At 36.7% G+C, this 26322-nt stretch overlaps 2 protein-coding genes across 11 annotated transcripts in view; one reads left to right on the top strand and one right to left on the bottom strand.

The window, feature by feature from the left end:
* Window positions 1-10370, bottom strand: part of IQCB1 (IQ motif containing B1) — a 65558-nt gene extending 55188 nt beyond the window's left edge. For 2 of the 10 annotated variants that reach the window (XM_047874430.1, XM_047874439.1), the window contains exons 1-5: window positions 10245-10345; window positions 9703-9785; window positions 5189-5298; window positions 4794-4956; window positions 2669-2798 (exon numbers count right to left, since the gene is read on the bottom strand). In XM_047874430.1, the coding sequence (XP_047730386.1) occupies window positions 2669-2798; window positions 4794-4956; window positions 5189-5288 (393 nt within the window). In that variant the 5' untranslated portion in view covers window positions 5289-5298; window positions 9703-9785; window positions 10245-10345. The other 8 variants (XM_047874436.1, XM_047874434.1, XM_047874432.1 and 5 more) reach the window with 8 other exon arrangements.
* A 102-nt stretch (window positions 10371-10472) lies between these two features.
* EAF2 (ELL associated factor 2) overlaps window positions 10473-26322 on the top strand; it is a 36926-nt gene continuing 21076 nt past the window's right edge. The window contains exons 1-2 of the mRNA XM_047874441.1: window positions 10473-10678; window positions 19282-19376. Coding sequence (XP_047730397.1) covers window positions 10570-10678; window positions 19282-19376 — 204 coding nt within the window. The 5' untranslated portion in view covers window positions 10473-10569. The remainder of the gene's footprint in view (window positions 10679-19281; window positions 19377-26322) is intronic.

The following is a 26322-nucleotide window of genomic DNA, read 5'->3' as shown; positions in this document are numbered from 1 at the left end:
CCCTTTAATGTATTACTGAAGGAGTTTTCGTTTCTATACAAATACCATAATAAAGAATAGGAAAGTATTATGAAAAGTTTTAAAGGACTATATAAATGAAAAGACCGTAATTACTATTGCCCCTAATATTAAATAAAAATACTCTCAAGAAAACATAAAGCTGTCTTAATGGTCTGAGCTATTCATGAGATAGAAATTATTTTACAGGGACGCCTAGGTGGCTCAGTCGGTTAAGAGTCTGACTTTAGCTCAGGTCATGATCTCACAGTTTGTGAGTTTGAGCCTCCCCATCGGGCTCTGTGCTGACAGCTCAGAGCCTGGAGCCTATTTCAGGTTCTGTGTCTCCCTCTCTTTCTGCTCCTCCCCCACTCACACTCTGTCTCTCCTTCAAAAATAAACAAACCTTAAAAAAATTTAAAAGAAGGGGCGCCTGGGTGGCTCAGTCGGTTAAGCAGCCGACTTCGGCTCAGGTCATGATCTCGCGGTCCATGAGTTCAAGCCCCGCGTCTGGCTCTGTGCTGACAGCTCAGAGCCTGGAGCCTGTTTCAGATTCTGTGTCTTCCTCTCTCTGACCCTCCCCTGTTCATGCTCTGTGTCTCCCTATCTCAAAAATAAATAAAACGTTAAAAAAAATTTTTTTAAATTTAAAAGAAAAAAGAAATCATTTTACAAAGGAGAAAACAGGTAACAGTGAAATCAAGTCATCTGCCCAAGAACCCATAGTTAATTTGTAGCACAGCCAGGAAAAGAAATCAAGTCTAACACAAATTCCCATAGTTTGTGCTGCTTTAACTGACTTGAATTAAGTCTAGAAATATATAAAATTTATTTATTGCTACCAACCTCAAAATGCCAATGGGGATGCTGGAAGAATTTGTGACCTATTACATAGAAAGCCTATATACTCTACTACTAAGTTAAATTCTCTGTCAACAATACTTTAAAACAAAATTTTTTTAATGTTTACTTATTTTTGAGAGACACACACACACAGTATAGGCAGGAGAGGGGCAGAGAGAGAGGGAGACACAGAATCCAAAGCCGGATCCAGGTTCTGAGCTGAGAGCACAGAGCCCAACATGGGGCTCGAACTCACAAACTGTGAGATTATGACCTGAGCCAAAGTTGGGTGCTTAACCAACTGAACCACCAAGGTGCCCCTGTCAACAATACTTCTTATACTCAAACTACTATCTCATCCATATTGTATGTCTCATTCAATTTCATTCATAATTTTTTAATTTGTTGTTTTTTAAATTAAAAATAGAGCTGTCTTATGTTTCCTAAAGAAATATCTAAATATCTTGCCGACTTTATTAGCCTAGGTGTTAAGTATAAGACTATGTCTATTCTTTATACTTAAAGCACCTCAAATGAAATTTAATATCCCATGATGACCTAGTTATTTTTCTTCATAACTCCCAAAAGTTGTTAATCTGTTCAAAATTTAATATAGCAGTAGGCCAAATGTACGTATAGCCAAGAAATATTACAAGATAAAGAAGTTTCAGCTGTGTACACTTACAACTTCTTTAAGTATTATAACTAAATTGATCTGATATTCACAGAACATTCCACACAACAAACAGAGTTCACATTCAATATACAGGCAGTCCTTACTTTTTGCATGGTACCATGTTAAATGAAACTTGTGCCATATCAAAATCTTTACATGTTTCTGATATGCATGAGTTTCAATCAAGATAGCACTGTGCAAAGCAAGGACTGCTTGTAATGAAACATTCACCAAGATAAAAGGGCCATAAAACAAGTCCGAAAAAATTTCAAAGGATTGAAATGATACAGAGTATGTTATCTGACCACAATAGAATTAAAGTAGAAATTAGTAACAATAAAATATCAAGAAAATTCACTCATATGTGGAATTTAAAAATAAAACAATCATGGAGGGAAAGAGAGGGGCAAACCAAGAAAGACTCAACTATAGAGAACAAACTGATGGTTACCAGAGGGGAGGTGGGTGGGAGGATGGGTTAAATAGGTGATGGGGATTAAGGAGTGCACTTGTGATGAGCACCAGGTGTTATATGGAAAGTTGACTCACTAAACTGTACACTTGAAACTAATATTACACTGCATGTTAACTAACTGGAATTTGAATAAAAACTTTAAAAACAGAAAATTCTCAAATATTTGGATATTAAGCAACATATTTCTAAGTAATCTGTGGGTTAAAAAAAAATAGTACATACAGCATTTAGCATAATCCACCCAAGAAATACTTGCTGGACTTAGTAAGCCCTATGTTTGAGTTGAAATATTTTGACTACAGAAGATCTGAAAGTTCAAACAGAAAGTTCACCTTTATTGTTCTGTGCCACAGAAGCTATTAGAAAAGTGCTGGGCCACAGAACAATACTTTCCTCTACTGTTAAGTAGGTGTATTTTAGAAAGATGCTATGGAAATAAATGTCTATGCGTGCTGCTCAAAGTTGAGAAGCAAAGCAGATTCTTCAAAAAGTCATATGGTATACTTCAGCCAGCACTTTAAAATTTCACACATAGAGGCTTTTTTGGTTATAATTTCAAAAATGTTTGGATCCACTATTCTAATTGTACTTTCAGCCAAATACTGCACATGTGAAAAATAATGTGGAACATCTTCTCAAGAATTTTGGCCATTAAAATCCTGAATAAACACATATACCTTAGCTGCATTGATGAAACATGTTTGCAATCGCCTCCCCACAACCAGAAAATTTTCTGCAGCTGATGGAAGCAATTCATTGTAAAATTCCTCTGCATCTTCTCCTGGCTCCAAGCCCACACAGCAATGACTAAAATAAGAGCACAAGTCTGTGACTGTTTGTGTTAATTATAAATTTCAGTTGAATGCTAGAGCTTCTATACACAACACTGTGCCTTAATGAGAATTTTTAGTTATCTCTTTTGTTGTCAAGCCAATAAAGAACTTTTGCTGGAAAATTAGCATTACAACTTTCTGGAGAAGTAAGTCCAGTGGTGTGAACTTTGTCTGTACTGAGAGCTAGGACTCATATGTCCTAAAAACCTACTTGTCAGCTTTTCAGGAAACAAAATACACCTGATTCACAATAAAGAGAAACAAGGCAAGTTTTCAGTGAATGAGCTATAAACACTCTAAAAGCAATACAATACCTTGGGAGTCTAATTCATGAAAAACATTTGTGTTGATACCTTTGAGACATCTGATAGCTGAAAAATACCCAGGGTAGGATTAGTCTACAAGGGACAGATGAAGAAATCAAATACTCTAATACCAATTCTACTCTCCAATAGATCTATTTTCTTAAACTGCAAAATATCTGACTACACATTCCTTGTATCAGAAGAGTAAACCACAAAAACCTTGCTTTATTAGGGACACTTTACAATTTATGTTAAAGTAGATAAAGTCATTTAGAGAAATGAGTCCTCTTGAAACTTCACATAAAAGTCACTCCCTAGTTATGAAATGGGTATATTCAAAGCTCTTGATAATAAAAAGTATTGGTGTAGACTAATACTAACAAGAGTACCCAACCCAAGACTGATCTCTAATGAGTAAACACTGCTGTTAGAGGCTTTTCAACATGTGAAGATGACACTGATAAGCAATAGTGACTACATATGAGTATGCTAAAATTTAGCTGGTTAACACTCAATGTACTTTTGTTTTTGCACATCAATCCTAAAATTTATGGACAAACAGTCACATTTATCAGTTTCTCTTTTTACTTTCGTTCCTAAAAATTATTTAAGAGTACCTACTTTGATTGTGGACATTAATTTAAAAAATTATGTTTTTTGTATATGCACAAACATGGGGATTTTTTTTTTTAATGTTTTTATTTATTTTTGAAGGAGAGAGACAGAGCATGAGCGGGGGAGGAGCAGACAGAGAGGGAGACACAGAATTCGAAGCAGGCTCCAGGCTCTAAGCTGTCAGCACAGAGCCCGATGTGGGGCTCAAACCCACAAACTGAGATCATGACCTGAGCTGAAGCTGGACGCTCAACCGATTGAGCCACCCAGGCACCCCATACGTGGGGATTTCTTAAGACTTGGATTCCACCAAGATATGTGTATCTGTTAATAGTTTTTTCTAACTATACACATTGAATCCAGTCTTTATGTAGTAACAAATTAGGAATGAGCAGTTTTGAAAGGTAAGATTCCAATTAGTAATACAGGTGTTTAGTTACTTAATTAGAAAGTGGCTTAGGCACTGAGAACAACTGGTTTATTTTATTATCTCCTTTAAAAATAAAAGATTTTGATCTTCTAAATTTTATGGACAGGATTTTGGTTACCTAATGAAATATACAATTGAGATAGCTAAATCAATACAACATAAAATGACTAGCTTTTGTATCTGTTCTCCTATAGTACTTTGCTTACATCTTTCATCTTAGCACCTATTTCATTTAGCCTTGTATGATAAAGTCACATGACTGTCATCCCATGTCTACTGTAAGTTTTTCCAGTATAGAGCCAGTGCCTTAAAAATCTTCATTTCTTCATATATTCCTTAGTGAATAAAGAGTCTGTTAAGTACTTGGGACTCAGTGGTGAGCAAAAGACATGATCACCATCTTCACAGGACTTATGTAGCAAAATTTTAGATAGTGAAATATTCACAAATACAATTACAAAGAGTAATATATGGTATAAAGGAGGAAAAGTACAACCATAACCTACCACAGAAGGTTGCCAATTCTTGTTAAGCAGATGAATAAAGAGAAGCAAATGTTGAAAATAAGAATCTACTACTATATCCCTCAAGAACAGGAGGACTCATTGCTTCATTTTACCTTAATATCTGTGTAAGCTGGGAAATTGTAGTCCAACCACCCTGGATTCGAGAACAATCTTGACTGAGGACCAAAAGGCAATACTGAATGAGGTCATAACAATATATATCTTGTTTTATTTTCTTCAACTCTGAGCTTCCTAAAGGTGTGTTGTTTATTATTTCTAAGGCAAAAGAAAAGAAAATATACTTATTTCTGCTCAATACATCCAAGACTTTTGTATTTTTATAGTTTGAATAATAACTAAAATTACTTTAAAAAGGAAACATAGCACTTTCTTATCACAATGTTAAGATTTTTCTGAACAAATCAGAAACAAATGCTAAAACTATACCCATGATGGAATTGTTTTGTTCCTTAAATAGTGTTAGCCAATCACAAAAAGATTTTCTTACCTTTTAACTTCAACAGTATAATAGGGACGTTCTGCTCAGGACTGTTTGCAACTTCGGCAGCTAGAGATAAGATCCTTGGGTCTGTACCTGTTGGTTTCATTTCTTATCGCCTATATTTTAACAGAATCAGAAAGATAAAGGTCAAACAGCCCTAAAACATTTGCTCCCTAAATAATGTTTGAAAAATAGTTTCAATATAAAATTTGTTTTGTTTGCTTTGAGAAGTGAAGGATAGATTTTTCAATTTCTTCCTTACAGGAGATTCTAATGTTTCTAATTGGAAAACCTATAAAGAGCTAGAGACTCCTATAACTTACTATGACAGCTACAGCAGGTATTATTTATCGCGCACTGGGAGTCAGGAACAGTGCTAGATACTCCACATTCACTCTCTCTAATCTGCACAATAATCCTGGGATAGAAATTAATTTCTTTGATCATAAAAGAGACACTGAATGTGCAGGAAAGAGCTAACATAGCTTGAGACAAAGTTGGCCCTTGGCTGGTGCCAAGACTGGCCCTTGGCTGGTGAACTTGGATTTCAGAAGGGTTTCCACCATTCCCTAACAAGAGTGGCTCACTGTACCTAAAGTGTTTGTGAAAACAATGTGATTTATGCAGAATGCCTGCTCTCACTCCAAAAGCTTGGAATTCTGGTACTTGGTAGTAGACGATGCCTATATGACCACCTCCAATAAAGGCCCTTATCACTGAGTATCTAGTGAGCTTCCCTGGTAGACAACACTTCAAAATGTGACAGTTCATTATAGGAAGAATTAAGTGTGTCTTATACGAACCTACTGGGAGAAGACTTTTGGAAATTTGCACCTGTTTTCGTCTCGATTTGGCCCCATTTGCCTTTTCTCTTTGCTGATTTTGCTTTGTATCCCTTCACTGTAAATCACAGCCACAAACACGACTATATCCTAAGAGGTGTCAGCCCTCCCAGTGAATCACTGAACCTTGGGTTGGTCTTGGGGATCCTCAACACACAACTCAGAAATGGGACGTAATTATAAGATAACAAAAGCTTATTAATAAATAGCATAGTCAATCAAATTATCTTTGTTATTATTATTATTATCCTCATATTAGTGTAGTCTTGGCTTCAGAAGTAGAATCCTGTGATTCATAACTTACATACAACACTCAGTGCTCATCCCAACAAGTGCCCTCCTTAATGTCCATCACCCATTTTGCCCACCCACCCATCAACCCTCAGTTTGTTCTCTTAGGGTTTGCCTCCCTGTCTCTTCTCTTCTTGTTCCTTCCCTTCCCCTAAGGTCTTGTTAAGTTTCTCAAATTCCACACATGAGTAAAATCATGTGTTATCTTTCTCTGGCTTATTTTGCTTAGCATAATACCCTCCAGTGCCAACCAAGTTGTTACAAATGGCAAGATTTCATTCTTTTTCATCACCATAAAATCAATTACCTTAAAATTAAATATAAGACACATCCCAATTCAATTTGCTGTTTACCACACTCAAAGCTCAACGGTATCATTTAACAAAAAGTACAATCTTCACTTACAATAAAAGCCAACATATATTAAGTATTTTACTATAAACTAAGCACTGTACTAACTGCTTTTGCACACATTATCTTACTTCTCACAAGACTATGAGGTAGAGGCTGTAATCATCTCATTTTACAGATATGAAAAATAAACTTTGAGGGAACCTATCATGGTTCCACCAGCATCTGGTGGAGTCCGTATTCAAATCCAGATCAGTCTGACTCCAAAGTCTGTGGTTTTAGATACAATGTTCATTATATTCCCTTCCATGTAAAATAATAAAAAACACAGATGACATACTTTTAACTCACTTATTTTTAGGTATTATTCTTCAAAATTGGCACCAAAACTGCCCTTTATATTGAGGAGTTGGCCATAAGCATCGAAATGTCATCCTTTTTAGGTAAAATATAAATCATTAAAATATAAATTTTCTGAAAATATTTCAAAGAAAGTCCAGCACAACTCCTGGTGTCACTCCTGTCACACAGTAAGCATACTACTTCCCAAGAGAGTGGATACAGTTATCTCACTCTTTCCAATGGTTGCATTATGCTATCTTCCTTTGTAAGAGTGCATCAAAATATATTTAAACCATTCCCTCTATTGGAGGTCATTCAGAGTATGCAATTACCAGCAATGCTGCAATGACTATGAATGTACACATCTTTACGCACTCATGCTAGTATCTTGCAGGATGAATTTCCCTTGAAGTCAGATGGCTGGGTGACAGGATATAAATTTTTTAAATTTTGATTAGATGGTACCAAATTTTTCTTTGAAATATGTGTTTCAAATTATACTTCCTCTAACAACATATGACGGTGTTCTTTTTACTATGCCCTCACTGATACATACTGCTATCTTATACATTTCTACCAATCTACTAGATGGAAAATGATATCATCTTTAATTTGTATTGCTTTGATTATTAGACAAGTTAGGCACGTTTCATGTTCACTGGTTATTTCTTCTTTCATATATTTTCTATTCATATCCTTCAACAATTTTCCTACTGGATTATTCTTTTGTAGAAGCTTTCAGCTTTTCATATATGGATATGAACCTTTATCTTTTATACTAGGTGTAAACAATTTATGTCATTTATTTTTTTTAAGTTTCATTATGGTGTCTTCACCAGTTTCACAATTTTCACGTAGTTGAATATAACAATCTTTTCCTCTATCACTTCTACTTTGGTATCATTCTTAGAAGAGTCCTCCTTAACCCTAAGAGTTGAAATACAGTCTCTTAGACTCTTAAATATGGAGAATAGAGGGTTACTGGAGGGGTTGTGGGAGGGGGGACGGGCTAAATGGGTAAGGGGCATTAAGGAATCTACTCCTGAAATCATTGTTGCACTATATGCTAACTTGGATGTAAATTAAAAAAATAAATTAAATAAAAATTTAAAAATAAATAAATAAATAAAATATAGTCTCAACTTTTTTCTGGTGCGTTTATGGGTTTGTTTTAGTTAGATCTTCATTTACTTATATCTTTATATATTCAATACACATTTAAGTTATTTGTGAATGGTGTAAGACAGAAATATAACAATATTTTTTAAGTTAGATGAGGATATAGATTTGTGGAAAAGAACAAATGCATACAGCTGTTATAAATTCCTAAGGTAATATGTCATCAGTAGACCTAAACAAAGCAATGTGAAAGGTCACTTGGGGTATTTCCCAACTCTATTTAGTTCATTAACCTGTTTGGTTAGTTTTTTTTGGTTTTTTCTTTATTCCTGGACTCGTACAACCTGGTTCATTTTAATACGTTTGGTGAAAATTCACACTAGAAGGTAAGTTTCATGACAGCAAAGCTCATACCATCCTTGGTGGCTGCCTTCTTATCTCTCTGGTTCACTGCCATATTCCCAGAGACTAGAACAGTGCCTTTGCCCATACCTGGTAAGTACTTAATAAACATATGTTGAAAGAATGAATGAATGCACAAACTTTGGGCACTCCAAAAGTCAATTTCTTGACTCTGCTTTTCTCTTTATTAGGATTATGGAAACCTCAGATTTCTAATTGGAATCTTTTTCATGTAAAATAGGCTTAAAGCACTGTTGCTGCACTCTGGCTAACATAATAAAAGATCACTGAAACATTATCATCATCACCAAATGTGTGTAGAGCACTATGTTAGATGCATAGATCACAAAGATTTTATACAGGACAGAGTCCCTGTTCATGTGTCGGTTGGGAAAGAAAAATACACACACACATATACGTATATGTAAAATAATCATATAAAATATTTTAAGTGCCAAATAGATGACACAGATAAGAAAACAGACCACAGAGTCAGAGGACTGGGCTTCTCTGAACCAGTTTTCTTACCAGTAAACAAAATTCCTACTTTCTAGAATAATTCAAGATTTAGAAAAGAAAGCAGAAACCAAGGATGGTTCTAAAATGTTGCCAGATAATAGAGTTATACTTCAATAACGATAACCATTTGGAGACCTTTATGTGCTGTGAATTGTTTTAAATCCATTCATGTATTAATTCATTTAACCCTCTTAACAACTCTAAGGAATAAGCACTATCATTCCCCCCACCCCTAATTTTAACGATGAGTATACTTTAGTTTGCATGAAGTCACACTGTAAAGTATGAAGCTAGGGTTCAAACCCAAAAATTCTGGCTCCAGAATCTGAAGCACTTAATTACCACACCAAACAGTCTGAATACACTTTATAAAAGAATTTACACAAGCAGACAGGTTTAGAGAAACACATTCACCTACTTGCCTAGAACAATAAATTGACAAATTTGGCTACAGTATAGGTTAAGCAACGGGGTAGAGTTTGATTACACACTTACCCTGAAAAACAACCACCCGTTATGGCAACCATCTGTAAACTTTCTCTTGGGTGCTTCTCTTCTAATATAACACTTCCCTCATCTTTACCATTAAACTCATGAACTTTTGACAGGACAAAAAAAAAACAACAAGTATTTTTCAATTATTAATGCTATTACCCTGTTGCACAGCACGAACTCTGACCTTGATCTTTTGGGAATTTCGTCTTCCTGGTCGTGCCGTTTACTGCCTCCAAAGATCACTGTGAAGGAAGTAAATAAAAGAAGGCTACCGAATGCAATCTCGTTGCAACTGATCCTAAACACCGTGATTTCTAACTTGTAATCTTTTCCCCCCCATCCTCTTCATCCCGTCTCGATCCTAATACTCCCGAGAACTTCCTCTGGAACAGAAATCAGGAGTTGATTGGCGAGGTAACGGCGTCGCCTCCGGACAAGTTCAAGGTCTGAGGTCGCAGGCTCCTTCACTCCGGATTCTAGACCCAGCTTCCGCGCTACCAGGCCTTGGGGCAAAATACCAGGCCTTGTGCCCCGCTTCCGCCCCTCCCCGGGCCTCAGTTTCCACTAGACATCTCCACAGAAAAGGCACAGATACTCCCGTTAGGAACTCCTAAGCACCGGGATACTTGGCCCAGAACCCCACCAGGCCTCCCAGCACCCGGGACTCTCACTCTCCCCAGTCGCCACCTCAGGCGGGTTACCTCACCCAGTCTTCGCGTTCTTCCTCCGAAGGGCCCACCTCCCACCACGCACCTCAGCTGCGCAGCCTTTCCGAGGCGGCTTGCGTCGCAACGCGGGAAGGGGTCTGAAGGCGGGACCAGGATCCTCGGAGCTAGGGGGCGGGGCGCCCTTCTCCACGCAGCCAATCAGCACGCGAGAGGCTTCTCGGGGGCCGCGCGCGTCGGGCGCGGGGCGGAGTCTGGTGGCTGCCCTGGCCTCAGCAAGTGCAGCTGCTTCAGGATGAGGTGGCAGATGACAGTGAGCGCAGGTGGCGGAGGTAGGAGATAAAGTCAGAGCCAGGGGATAATGATGAATGGAGCTGCGGGACCCTCGCGCATCGATCATCGCGAGCGGGTTCTCAAGTTAGGCGAGAGTTTCGAGAAGCAGCCGCGCTGCGCCTTCCACACTGTACGCTGTGAGTGAGGACGATCCCCGGGAGAAAGGGGGACCTCTGGGGATGGGGACGTGGAGACATTAAACTTCTCGGAATTGTGATCCCACAAACCTCCTTACTCTGCTGGAGAATGGGGTGACCGGTGCTAACCGCAGTCCTGCCTGGAGTCCTAGGGGTTTCGTGGAAGAAGCCAGAGTTGAGCAGGTGTCGGTTGTAAACCCTGGGCAGAGAGATTCAAGTGAGACCAACAAGCAGAAAGGGAAACTTTGTGGAGGAGATCCGCAGGGGTGACTGTGGAGAAGACGTGACTGGTGTATAATGCAGAGGTGATAGGAAGGTAGTTAGGTGACAGATGGAAGGATGCAAAGGACCGAACAATTATGCAGGGTGAAGGTAGTACCTTGAGGCTGGTAGGGAAATATTCCCTCCCTTCTTCACTTTTTCTGTCGCTGACTGATGAGAGTTCTTGTTTAGTGTGTTCCTGGGTAGGTATTCTAAACCATTCCAGTAATCTGTAGCTCTTTTGGACCCCTGATTTCGTTCAGCTATCAAATACTGATTATCAAAGTCTTGGAGGGTGTGTTATGCATTTCTTTTTTAGAAAGGTATTTATTTCCCTATGATCTCTCCTTTTGATTTCCTTTTGGTTGTCCTCTCAAAGTAATTCTGGTAAATTACACTCTGTAATGTTCAGGTAGAAAAAGGATCTCTTTTGCTTTAATAGTTGGATGGTATAGATTCCAGGAAGGAAAATATAGCATATTATGATTTGGTATGTAAAACATTTCATTCTTTGCATAATAACCCTCAGAATTATAGAGCGGAAAGGAAACTTTGAGATCTTTGAATCATAACCTCTTATTTTTCTGTGGCAAAATTGTAAAGTAGCTATTTTTTCACTTCCTTTCCCCTGTCCTGTTCTTCTTTAGTGTCTCATCATTCCACCTTTCTCACTCATCGTGTTCTTAGACTGTCCAGAGATCTTCATGGTTTTTGCTCTGAGATTTTCCATGTTTCAATCAAAACACCCCATTAAAACTCAACTTTCTTGAGACACCTTGGTGGCTCAGTTGGTTGAGCATTGGACTTCGGCTCAGGTCATCATCTCTGGGTTCATGATTTCAACCCCATCTCTCAGGGTTGCTGCTGTCAGCACAGAGCCAGCTTTGGATCTTCTGTCCCTCTTTCTCTCCATCCTTCCCCTGCTTGCACTCTCTCTCTCAAAAATAAACATTAAAAAAAAAAAACCCTCAACATTCTCCAGAAGTTTGGTTAAGTTGTAGATGATCTAATTAAAGTAACCCAGGGTAAAGGTATAAAGATCAATGGGTTTAACTCTCCAAGAATATATTTACATTTTATGAAAGGGTTTTGTTAAGCAAAATTAACATCCAGTTGGTAGAATAAACAGGGGAAATATTTGTCAACGGATCTTCAACAGTGTCCTTTGTTTTTTTCTGCTTTGCGGTTCTCTGTCGTCCAAGGTTACCCACAGTGAGACAGCTAGTGCTAGCTGTGCAGTTTCTCTCCTTCACTTCCATTTTCCAAAAGTGTGATAAAGCTGATAACCTGGTTTCTCCATGCCTTTCTTGCAAATAGTACCTCCTCTCTCCTCTTCTTTCTCAGGTTTAAAGTAGCCTTTTAGTGATTTTTCAAATCATAAGGCTTAAGATTATAAAGATTTGCTTAAGAACACATTTTTGCATAATTTGGATATACTCTTTTAAGGGCATGAATCCCAAACAAAGAGGATAAAATACAGCTTTTGAAAGGCTCTCTGCAGGTGCTTCAAAGTTTTTCATTTATAAAAGTTATCACTATGCTGGAATTGTGCCTTTAGAGTCAGAGAATCAGTTGATCTGGCTATAAGAATGGAAAAAAAAAAGACAAAACAACCATAGGAATAACCATCACAATATACCCAGATATTTGAATACACGCTTAGTGCTGTGGAAGACATTAGAAAAGTTTTTGGCCTTAGTTTTTTTTCTTGTTGAAGCAGGCAGAATCTTTCTAGATTTATTGGAATAAAACCAATCATTAGCCTTGAGGACAGTTTCATCTACCTTATGATCCTCACTCTTAATGACTCAGAGTAAGGGATGGAAACTATAGAACAAGAAATCTTACTTTTATACAGAGCTTTATACAGAGCAAGTGGACCTAATTTATAACAAACACTCAAGTCAGTGTAATCTGGGAGAAAGTAATATTCTACATTTATGTACAGGGGTAATTATGCCTGTCTAATATATTTTTTTAATATATGAAGTTTATTGTCAAATTGGTTTCCATACAACACCCAGTGCTCATCCCAAAGGTGCCCTCCTCAATACCCATCACCCACCCTCCCCTCCCTCCCACCCCCCATCAACCCTCAGTTTGTTCTCAGTTTTTAACAGTCTCTTATGCTTTGACTCTCTCCCACTCTAACCTCTTTTTTTTTTTCTTCCCCTCCCCCATGGGTTTCTGTTAAGTTTCTCAGGATCCACATAAGAGTGAAACCATATGGTATCTGTCTTTCTCTGTATGCCTGCCTAATATTTTTAACAAAACAGGTTGTGAATTCTGGCCTCCACTACCAAATAAGTAATGTACCTTTTGGAACATTCTCTAAACTTTCAGCCTTCATTTTCTAATATATAAATGGTAAGGATTAAATAAGATTGCATAAACAACCTGGCACAGTCTTTGGTGCATAGAGAATAAATAATAGTTACCATTATCCTTGAAGGGGTATATTCATGTGTGTATGAGGAGTGCCAATGAATGTCATTTACTTAGAGTTTCAAAAAGCATTTATCAAGGCTTGGCAATAAAACCTAACACAAAGATAGTCTGGCATGTGGTAGGGAAGACATGGGATGTTCTGTAAGTGATAAGCTCAATGTTTAGCAGCAGATACTTCACTGGGTGGAAGAGTTTGAGTAACAGGACCCACTAGAATAAATTTTGAATTTGGGCTAGTGCTAATTTTACAATTTCTATCTAGATAAGGTAATAAACATTGAAATTCCTAAGTTTGTAAATGATACCACTTTTTGCTTGACAGTAATTGATAAACTCATGGTCAGTGAGGAAGATTGAGCCTTCATGTAGAGCCACTCCCACAAAAGTGGTTGTTAAGCTTTGGTGTGAGCAAACATTAGAAAGTACATTAATGAGAAATTGGATTAAAATTATATTTACAATTAATTTTCTCTGATAAATGTGGTATATTGGAAAGGATATGGGTTTTCAAGTTAGTTGAATTAGTTCAAATACGAGGAAGTAAATTTATGATAGTAATTGTGATTCTTTTTTGAAGATATTGACATTATGTGACACTACAGCCAAAATAATCAGAAAAGTGATCAACATTGATTGAAAAAGTATTAATACAGAGTAGGAAATGTTTCTCTCCTCTATATGTAATATAAGTAATTGTACTGTAAACCTGAAAAAAATAACACAGAAGAAGGATATCCACAGTGAATAAATAAATGGTAAAATTGGTGGTGAGGTTTCCAAACCAAGGAGAACTGAAAGAAATAAACTATATAGTCTGGAATCATAGCAACCTAGAAAATACATTTGATATTTGGAAACATATAGAAAACATGAGGTTACTTAACAAATTCTGTAATTCTAGAATTATACTTAATCCATTGAAACACAAAAGTTGTATTCTTAAAAAAAACTTGTTTGAAAGTAAATAAAAGGCAATACTAATTAATATAACAAGTAATAAAAAGTATAACTTATTAATTCTAACAGTAAAATAATTAGAAATGTAAATAGGTTCAGAATAGTTTTGATAGATTTATTGATTATGAGTTCATGCTTATCATTGAATAAAGCTATAGATATTTTGGGTACATTACTATCTCTTATAGTTGTCTCATATTGTAGACATCTATAGAAAGGCTTCAGAGACTTGTGAATCTCTTGAAGTTATACAGTATTTGATATGTATGTTCATATATGCATTTTTTCTGTAGAGAGGATTTATGGCTGGTCTATAATTTTCATCAGATTCCCATAGTGACTTATGACTATTCCTCCTCTCCTAACAACCCCCGCTCCCCTGCCAACACACACAAAAGTTAAGAACTCTGGACACATATGGGGTGCCTAGGTGGTTCAGTCAGTTGAGCATCCAGCTTCGTCTCGGGTCATGATCCCGCGGTCTGTGGGTTCGAGCCCCGCGTCGGGCTTTGTGCTGACAGCACGGAGCTTGGAGCCTGCTTCGGATTCTGTGTCTCCTTCTCTCTCTGACCCTTCCCATTCATGCTCTGTCTCTGTCTCAAAAATAAATAAACGTTAAAAAAATTAAAAAAAAAAAAGAACTGTGGATATATAATAAGGCAAAGAGGCTATATGAGTGGATAGAGTTTGTGGCTTGAGTTCCTGATTTGATTTTTAACTGGCTTCATTACTTTAGCAGAGTTTCCCATTAGTAAAATGTGGGTAAGAATAATCAATTCAAAGAATTGTTGTGAAGATCTAAAGTGATGATATGTTACAAAGAAAAATAATCAGTTTTAAACACTAAAACAGAGGTTATAGATTAACAGCCTGTTGGCTGAGTTTGACTTTAGAGATGCTTTGTTTGACCCACACAGTTATTGTTTTAGCATAAACTAGTTGTAAATATGTAAAAATCAAGATCTTTTATACAGAAATCTGGATTACCAGCTTCTCTTTAAAAAATCAGAAGATAACCTGGCCTCACCAAACCCATATTCCTCTTGACAGGAGTTGGCTGGATCCAAGTTGTGGTTGTCTTCTTGAGATTGGGCTTATTCATTCTCTAGGTCACTGTGGTTCCCCACTGATCTGCTTCACTGCCTTGAATTACCTTTCTGGCTTCTCCTCTAAAGCATTATTTAACTGTAGTTAAGCAACAGGTCTCCCAATATTGTCCTCTGTCACTGTCAGAAAAATATGGGAGATCAAAAGACCCTGGCTTTACTCTAGGATGTCATTTCTGTTACCTATTTATTGTAGAGATTCCTTTATTGTCAAATATTTTTTTTTAATTTTTTTTCAACATTTATTTATTTTTTGGGACAGAGACAGACAGAGCATGAACGGGGGAGGGGCAGAGAGAGAGGGAGACTCAAATATTAAGTAATGAGTGCCCTCTATGAGAACAGAAATGTGCTAGTGAAAAGTACAAAACAAATATGGCAGTATCTACCTTAAAGAAATGAGAGTCTTGAAATACAGATTTATCTGATCCTCAGGAGACAATTAGAAAACAAGTCTTTTGCACATAATTTAACTGAAATAAGTTTATACTTAAAAATAAGTTTGGAGTTGGTTCAGAGAGGGATAAACATATGAACCAGGGTCAATTACAAAGATCTCATATGTGCCCATTATATTAAAGGCACTATGCTAGGAGCCATAACTCAGGAGGAATTAAAGTATGAAGCATTATGTTTTACAAAATTACAGTTCTGGGGTGCCTGGGCAGCTCAGTCGGTTAAGCGTCTGACTTTGGCTCAGGTCATGATCTCACAGTCCAGTCTGTGAGTTCGAGCCCCGCGTCAGGCTCTGTGCTGACAGCTCAGAGCCTGGAGCCTGCTTTGGATTCTGTGTCTCCCTCTCTCTCTGCACCTCCCCCACTCGCACTTTGTCTCTCTCTCTCTCAAAAATAAATAAACATTAAAAAAAATTTTTTTAATTACAGTCCAGTAGGGCATATACAGAAACAGGTAAATAATACCAGGAAGTTTATGTTAGGTTTTGATGAGTGGTAGGTAAATGCTATAGAAGAAGACCAAAAAACTTGAGATTTTGGAGAGTAGAGAAAGGGCCCCACATAGTGACTACTTTAGGGAAGAGGGGACTTTGAAATAGGATTCACATTCTAAGAGCAAAAACAGAGAAAAGCAGATGGTCAAGCTGTAGCTTTCTGTTGATTGAAAACTAGTTTGACTTCAGCAAGAATAGGAGATGGAATAGGAGATGGCTCTGAAAGATATTATGGAAGAAGACATAGTGATTAGATGTGAGTGATGAAGATTGAGGAATGTTTATATGAGTATTTACACTGATGAGCAAAACCTTAAAGGATAGTTAAAATTAGGAAGTTGAGGACATTTTAAAACCAACAAAGTCTGTTACTGTGGGTATCCCATAGGCCATGATGATAAATTACTTATATTAAAATACTTTAAGTGGAAGTTACTTCATTTATTATGTATACATCCTTATAAAATGAAGTTCTCACTTTAGGATAACAAATGGTATTTACTAGCTCAAATTGAACTTGTTTTCTTTCTCCATTAATGTTGATATCAATAAGACTGATATTCATTGTTGGTCAACCTCTTATCTTTTTCATCTAGTTAAATTTGATAGTTCCTTATTCTGGCTTTAGCAAATATTAACTGCATGATCTTGGGTAAGGGACTTGATTTCTTCTACCCTCATTTGCTGTATCTGTAACATAGGAGTATTCACAACTTTAGAGAATGTTTGTAAGGCTATGAGATAAAAGTAATTAAGAAAAAATTTAAAATAAAGTAATTAACACATAAGTTATTGTTGTTATTGTTTTTGTTTTGTATCTTTGTTTATTCTCTTGGCTATTTCTGTCTTCTGCTTTCTACTTTCTTTATTTCCATGATACTCAAGCTCAGTTCTGATTTTTTTTCTTTAGTATTGTTGTCTTTTCATTAATTGATATTAACTAACACTTATTTCCCTAGAACTTCTTTCAAGCATCTAAAACTTAACACCTTAATTATTTTTTATCTTTGTCATTACCTTACTGCTACTAACAAACTTCCCAATTTATTTTCAGTCTAATCTTTATCCTCAATGGTACTACTATTGTAAATCAAATTCTTTCATGTTTTTCATATTGTCTATGTATTTTTAATCTGTTTCTTAAAATCTGGAAATAAGCATCAAGATTTGAGAGATACTTATTGCATGTTTTCAGTTCTGAATTAAAGCAGCATGAAGAATAAACCATGCTATAAAGAATACTTAGTGTGAATTGTTTATACTCATATGTGCTTAAGGAACATAAGAGTGGATTTCATTTCTTTTCATAGAGTTGTTAAAGAATTAAATATGAAGTGCTAACAAGGTGCCTGGCAGGAAGTGTTCCTTATAAATGTTAGCCATTATAATTGTCATTGAGAAGCAGCGGCCAGCTTTTGTTTATAGACAGCAGATCATTTGATGAGCACTAGAAGATTCTTCTTTCACAAGACCTACTTATTATAGTTCTCTAAATTCTAATAAATGTTCAGTACTTTGGATTTAGACATTTGGGGGTACTTCCCTGTTAATATAAAGATCAGTCTCTTGGAGTAGGGGTAATTGGGAGAGGCCTCTCAGAGGCTAATGTTCTATTTCTTGATCTGGTTGCTGATTACATTTGTGCCACTTTGTGAAAATTCATCAAGCTTATGATTCACATTCTAGTTTGCATGTCTGCTATATTTTAATAAAGAGTTAACCTGGGAAAAATGTATATAACTGGAGGAATTCTGTATCAGAATTATCAGTCCTTAATATGTATTGATATGAATTGTTTTTAAATGGCTTTCATATCTTAGAGGTTTTAAACTTGTTCAGCATGTGAAATATCTGAGCACCCTAAATTTCTTCTGGGTAATATATTTTAATAACATCATTTGAATTATGATTTAACTCAAAATGAAATGCTATTTTAAGTATTCTGAAGTTGCAGATTTGATTACATTTATGTATCCTTTAGTGGCAAATATATCCATGAAAAACTCAAACTTTTAAATTCAGTGATTGCTTTTTCTTAAGTTTTCCCATGAATGTGTATTTGCCACGTATTCATTAATTTTGTATTCTGCTAGAACAGCAGGCAAGTGATAGTAGGCACCCAAGGTGGTTTAAGAAAAATTATGGGAGAAAAAGACTGAAAATTGAAAGCATTCTACTAATATAAGTTTTTAGCAAATTGTGAAAACATTGACATTATGTAGTTTTTAGCAGTGGAACATCTTAGTCTAGGTTGCAGTCTAAACAGGATCCAGAGGGAACATGGTTTGAGGAATACTGTTGTAGAGTTAAGCTATTTCTTTTTTTCTCAGAGTTATATATACCTATCTATATCTATATCTCTATATATCTATATATCTAGATATCTAGATAGGTATATCTATACCTATAGATATATAGACCTATAGACCTATACCTATAGATATCTATAGGTATAGATATACCTATCTAGATATCTAGATATATAGATATAGATATAGGTATCTCCAAACTGGTTTGGATTTTATTTGTAGTATGAAGACTCTCCTAAACCATTTTAATTACTGGCTATTAAAAAATGATTTATCACTCTGAAACATGCTCACACTTTTTTAAATGTTTATTTATTTATTTATTTTTGAGAGAGAGAGAGGGAGGGAAGCATGAGTAGGGGAGGGGCAGAGAGAGAGGGGGGGACAGAATCCGAAGCAGTCTCTGCATTGTCAGCACAGAGCCAGATGTAGGGCTCAAACTCAAACCATGAGATCATGACCCGGGCCGAAGTCGGATGCTTAATTGACTAAGCCACACAGGCACCCCTTTGATATCCAGGTACCCAGGTATTGCTCCATCTTATAAAAATCCATATGTGTTTCTATTTTTAGATGACTTCAAACCTGCTTCCATTGACACTTCTTGTGAAGGAGAGCTTGAAGTCGGCAAAGGTGAACAGGTGACAATAACTCTGCCAAATATAGAAGTGAGTACTTCCATGTGTTTGGACTTAAAGGATCCTTTTGCAGTATTTATACTAAATTTAAATGAAAATAACTGCACAATTCATGTAGTGATAGTTAAAGTAATTAACAAATATACCAAAGCAAAAAAAAAAAACAAAAACAAAAACAAAAAAAAACCCAAACACTTATTTTAAGCTATTTCAGGAAAAATAGTCTTAAAATACTTTATTCATTTTTTTTTTTTTAGAGAGTGAGCACGAGTAGGGATGGGGTAGAGGGGGAGGAAGAGAGAGAATCTTAAGTAGGCTCTACACGCAGCACAGAGCCCAACACAGAGCCTGACACTGGGCTCCATCTCATGACAGTGAGATCATGACCTGAGCCAAAATCAAGAGTCAGACGCTTAACTGACAGAGCCACCCAGGCACCCCTTAAAATACTTAAAAAAAAAACACCTTTGATCCATTTAATAAGTTTTAAGAACTATCACATCAGATGATTTGAAACAATTGGAGGTCTAAACATATACCTATTAAATTATTATAAGCCATATTTTGTACTCTGAACTAGGAATAAGAACATATCCCCTGCCTTTTAGTCTTAATCTGCTATAGCAGAAAGACATACAAATATCTAATGCTATACATTAGAGCATGTACAAAATTCTGTGCAAGCACATATGTAGAATCAAATATTCTGCCTGGTAGAATCTTGAAAGGCTTCACAAAGCACATGCTATTTGAGCTGAATCTTAAAAGGCAGGTAGAATTTCATCAGGCAGAAAGGGAGTAGACTATCCTAGGTAGAAGGGATGTTATGTGAATGGCTCTGATAGAGAAAGAACAAGAAGTTTGCGGAATAAATGAATTAATGTAAGTTCTAATGTAGAATTTAGATTTTATCCCATAGGTATTACAGAGCCTTTAGAGGCTTTTAAGCAGAGTAGTAACATGATTGAATTTGTGCTTTTAGAGTGATTTTATCAATAATTTGGGGGAATGAGTTGGAGAAGAAAGACTCTAGGTCTTTAACCAAAGTTTTGTCTATTTAAAAAATTTCCAGAGGGGCGCCTGGGTGGCGCAGTCGGTTAAGCGTCCGACTTCAGCCAGGTCACGATCTCGCGGTCCGTGAGTTCGAGCCCCGCGTCGGGCTCTGGGCTGACGGCTCAGAGCCTGGAGCCTGTTTCCGATTCTGTGTCTCCCTCTCTCTCTGCCCCTCCCCCGTTCATGCTCTGTCTCTCTCTGTCCCAAAAATAAATAAACATTGAAAAAAAAAATTTAAAAAAAAAAAAAAAAAAAAAAAAAAAAAAAAAAATTTCCAGATGTTTCCAAGTAGCACTGTGAAATACTGTTTACACAGATATACAAATTATTTGTTGTATGGTCTAGTTTTCTCAGTCTTTGAGTTAGAAATTTCTTAGCATTCAGCTTAAGTTTCTTTTTTTCTTTTATACCAACTTGACCTATTCTCAGAGATCACAAAGACTGTAACATTTTATTTTAACATACAGAGAAAGCACAGACTGAGATTTTTGTCTTTGTGTAATTTTTTAATGGAAATGGTTTTGTGCTAGTTCATCTACATTCTCTTATATGCATTTATGACATTATTTGTCATGATTAGAGGTAGAGCAAGCAAGTTCTCTATCCCCTAGTCTTCTATCTTTTTCTTATTTCTATCAGTCAAAATTATTTTTTATAATTTTTTAATGTTTATTCCTGAGAGAGAGAGAGAGAGCACAGGAGAGGGGCAGAGAGAGAAAAACATACACAGAATCTGAAGCAGGCTCCAGGCTCCAAGCTGTCAGCACAGAGACAGCTGGGGCTCAGACCCACAAACTGTGAGATCATGACCTGAGCCGAGCCACCCAGGCACCACCCCCAACCCCCGCACTGCTTTTCTACTGCAAGCAGATAGGGATTTTTACATTTATTAATAAACTTTTCTCAATCACCCATATCCTTCTTCAATTAAGAGTTACCATCCACCACGTGTTATGATCTCAATTGTTGGGGTGCCTGGTTGGCTTAGTCAGTTGAGCATCTAATTCTTGAATTTGGCTCAGGTCATGATTCCCCCATCATGGAATCAAGCCCTGTGTCAGGGTCTGTGCTGAGTGTGAAGCCTGCTTAGGATTCTCTCTCTCCCGCTGCCCTTTTCCCCCACTGACATGGTCTCTCTCTCTCTCTCTCTCTCTCTCTCTCTCTCTCTCTCTCTCAAATAAAAAATAAATAATAATAAATTAAAAATAATTTAAAAATTGAAATGTCTCTCAAAAGAATGACAATTATAGAAAGAAGCTTTCAACGCTTCAAATTGTAAATTTCTTTAACAGCAAAGAAATAATTTAGGAAGATGTAACTCCTTGCCCCCAGGACACCAGAGATATGTCCAAAAAGAATATATCTCAATATTTGTGTGTGTGTATGTGTGCATGAGAAAGAGAGACAGATGGACAGTGGGCCATATATGTATATATATTTACCTTCTATGTGGTAACTTCTGTGCTAGGTAGCTATTAAGAATACAGCAGAAGACTAGACATAGTCAGTGTGTAAAAAATATTACCATTTAGTTAGGAAGACAGGAAATTACTGATTACAAAATATAGAAATGTAAGGGCTGTCATAAAAGTATTCATAGAATATTACAGAAGTACAAAAGAGCAATAATTCAGTCAGCAGAGAGAGAGGAGATGCCAGGGTATGCCGTCTTGAAGGAGAGTTGAAGTTACCCAGGTAAAGGAAAGAGGGAAGAATGTTTTAGGCAGAGAAAAGAAAAATACATGGGCTAAAACAAGGCAACAAAAGAGTCTGTTACATTTGAAGAACTACATAAAGCCACTATGGCTAGGTCAGAAGGAGTCTACTAGGGACACAATGGGAGATGGACAGGTATTAGAAATCAGATAATAAAGGGCTTAATGTGTAAAGCAAAAGAATTTAAACTTTATCCTATAACTCTTTTTAGACAGCTGAAATGAAAGAGAATAGTTAAAATTATCACCTGTCAAGAGCAAATATATTTTTCTGCTGGCCATATAGTCCTTGGACAATTGTGAATTGTAATAGAAATTACATTCTCAAATTCACTTTGTGGGTTTTCCTCCCTTAATTAAAGAACTTCTTTAAACAAGCAGGAGTTTTACATTTCTTCAGAGTTCTTAATTTTGCAGGAATGTAATGATTTTAGTTTGAGGCATTTAGATTCTCTATTTTCTTTATGAACTTGGCTTTCATCATACAGGTAAAAATGAATAAAAGCTAGGAGTCATCCTATAAAATAGAACTTTTATTATACTATACTTTTAAGAGTACCTTCAGTTTCTGGAAGTTCTTCAAAAGAGTAGATTTTTTTTATATGGTAGTAGTTAATATTTATTAAGTATTGTATGTAAAGGGTACTATTCTATGTTCTTTATAAGAATTAGCTCGGGGCGCCTGGGTGGCGCAGTCGGTTAAGCGTCCGACTTCAGCCGGGTCACGATCTCGCGGTCCGTGAGTTCGAGCCCCGCGTCAGGCTCTGGGCTGATGGCTCAGAGCCTGGAGCCTGTTTCCGATTCTGTGTCTCCCTCTCTCTCTGCCCCTCCCCCATTCATGCTCTGTCTCTCTCTGTCCCAAAAATAAATAAACGTTGAAAAAAAAAAAAAAAAATTTAAAAAAAAAAATAAAAAAAAAAAAAAAAAGAATTAGCTCACTGGGGCACCTGGGTAGCTCAGTTGGTTAAGCATCTGACTTCAGCTCAGGTCATGATCTCATGGTTCGAGAGTTCGAGCCCCATGTCGGGCTCTGTGTTGACAGTGTGGAGCCTGCTTGGGATTCTTGCTTGCTCACTCACTGGCTCACTCTCCTTCTGCCCCTCCCTCTTTCATGCTTTCTCTTTCTCTCAAAATAAAAAAATAAACTTAAAAAAAAAAAGATTTAGCTCACTTAAGCCCCACAACTACCTATGGTTTAGGAACTCTTCCTGATGCCATTTTGCTAATGAGGAAACTGAGTGTGGAGGTTTGGTAATTGTCCCAAAGTTAGGTAGCTTATAAACCACATAGTTGGATTTCAAATCCAAGTCTTCTTGACATTGATAAATTCTTGACCTTTGTAAAGTAGTTTTTGCAAAATTCTTATTTTTTGTTAATTTAAATTCATGTTAGTTGACATATAGCATAGTGTTGGTTTGGGGAGTAGAATTTAGTGATTCATCACTTACATATAACACCCAGTACTCATCCCAACAAATGCCCTCTTTAATGCCCATCAGATAGGATAGATTCTCTAATTTTCATTCCTCTAGGTTTTCTTTGGTAGTACCACGTAGAAGAAACTAATAAAAATGGGATGCTTGGGTGCTCAACCAGTTAAGTGTCCTAGTATGGATATTGGCTCAAGTCATGATCTCACAGTTGTGAGCTGGAGTGCAGCATCAGGCTCTGTGCTGAGCGTGGAGTCTGCTTGGGATTCTTTCTCTCTCTCTCAGCCCCTCCCCCATTGGCACACGCTGGGTGCATGTGTTCTCTTTCTTTCTCTCTCTCTCTCTTTCTCCCTCTCACAAAATAAATAAGTAAACATTAAAATAGGAAACTAACAAAAAATGGAGGCTGTTAAGCTGGTTAATAGTGGGAATTTACAAATCTCTCTTCCTTATGAGTAATTATAATTGACTACTGTAAAATTTCAAAATGTTGAATTTTGAAGGGAAAAGACTTACTTGCTATGATTTATCATTGGTGCTGTCCAAGTTTGGCATTCTTTAGTGGTGACTCCACCTTATGGAGTACTTTTGTAGGCCTCAATGGTATAGTCCACTGGAAACTTTCAACCACACTTGCTATTATGTAGGAAATGCATCTCTAGAGGTTACCTATGACTTCAGCCCCCAAACACTGGACTTGTGAAAGTTCCATATGTCAGATGGGCTGCTATGCCACTCTAAACCACCCTCTTGGGCAACATTCATCCAGGATGAACCTGGAAGGTTTGATTCCATCCACTGAGTTTATTTAGCTCAAATGAGAAAATAGCCACCACGTTCTTGGGACCTCAACCTATTTTAGGACTCATTTTATTTTAACATCCTATTGCAGTTATATTTTTAAATGAATTATATCTTTTATCATTATATAATAATATTTTTAATCCTGTTTTTGTGATTTTTAAGCTTAAATACTACCTTGCCTAATATTAATATTGCCACTTTGCTTTCTTTTTGTTTGCATGTTCGTAGAATCTTTCTTTTATTTAGCTGACGTTTTAAAATATTTTAAAATATATTAAATATAACTATTTTAAAAATATTAAATATAACCATTTTAAAATATATCTTTTGATAACAGAATAATTTTTTTTAATATATGAAATTTATTGTCAAATTGGTTTCCATACAACACCCAGTTCTCATCCCAAAAGATGCCCTCTTCAATACCCATCACCTACCCTCCACTCCCTCCCACCCCCCATCAACCCTCAGTTTGTTCTCAGTTTTTAAGAGTCTCTTATGCTTTGGCTCTCTCCCACTCTAACCTCTTTTTTCTTCCTTCCCCTCCCCCATGGGTTTCTGATAACAGAATAATTTTTAAGCCCAGTTCAACACTTTCCATTTTTATTAGATTTCTATCCACACTTAGTTCAAAGTTGATATAGTTGATTTTTATATTTATCATAGTTGATTTTTATATTTATCATCTTATAGTATGTTTATTAGTTATTTTACTTTATTTTCTATCTTTTGTTTTTTATTAGTTTCATTAAGAATCTCTTCTTTTCTTTTTTCCCCTTGTATTTCTTTGGGAGTACTATTGTACTTTTTCATCCCATTACTGACTAATTTCCTTTCCTGGTATTCCTAATCAGGCATGGTCAAATTTTCCTGTCAACAGATGGGGGACAAAACTGGAAGGTGAGTAGGGAGGTGAATAATGGTAACTTAGGTGAGATGATGATTGGATCCTGAGGTTGGGTAATAGCAGTAAACATGGAGATGATTGGATGTATTCAGTAGTTAATCTTTTTTTTGAGGATTGAATGAGTTTAATATTGTACATATAAAACACTTCAAACAGTGTCTAGCACCCTATAGATGTTCACACATGTTCATACAAGGCAATCTTTTTAAAATCTAGTTCCATTCTTCTGCTTAGAGGATTCCAAATGCTTTTCTTTTTTTTTTTTTAATATGAAACTTGTTGACAAATTGGTTACCTTACAACACCCAGTGCTTATCCCAACAGGTGCTTTTTATGGCTCTCAGAATAAATCTCAAACTCACCCCACCCCCCATGGCCAGCAAGGCCCTGTGGGGATCTATAGTTATCCATCTGCCAAGCTCATCTCCCTCTCTCACACCCCCTCCCTCTCACTTCATCTTTTTGGCCTCAGATCCTTTGCACTTGCTGCTCCCCTTTCCTGGAGCTCTCTTCCCCCAGTTCTCACGGTGACTGAGTCCTCATATTTCAGGCTGCCTGTGACTTCAGTTTTATTTGCTCACAAAAGTTATTGAGAGGCAAAGACAGTTCATATTCTTAGGAGTTTCCTGATGTTTTAATACATTAATACTCTTTTCTAGGGGTATGGAATAAGGGACTGGGCAGGAATTAAAGTTTAAAATAGGAATAGTGGGGCGCCTGGGTGGCTCAGTTGGTTAAGCATCCAACTCTTGATTTGGACTCAGGTCATGATCTCATGGTTCATGAGTTCAAGCCCTGCATGGGGGTCTATGCTGACAGTGCAGAGCCTGCTTGGGATTCTCTCTCTCCTTCTCTCTCTGCCTCTCCCCCACTTGCCATCTCACTGTCTTTCTCTCACTCACTCACTCAAAATAAATAAACTTAAAAAAATAAATAAAATAGGAATGGTGCTCAATTTAATAAGAAAAAAAGACTTTACTTTTTATATTTTTTTAATTTTCTTAAAGGTTATTTATTTATTTTGAGAGAGACACAGAGTGCATGAGCAGGGGAGGGGGCAGAGAGAG

This window comes from Prionailurus viverrinus, chromosome C2, assembly GCF_022837055.1.
Source record: "Prionailurus viverrinus isolate Anna chromosome C2, UM_Priviv_1.0, whole genome shotgun sequence".
NCBI lineage: Eukaryota > Metazoa > Chordata > Mammalia > Carnivora > Felidae > Prionailurus > Prionailurus viverrinus.
Note: the sequence above shows the minus strand (reverse complement) of the source record. Positions and strands in the feature narration are given on the sequence as shown.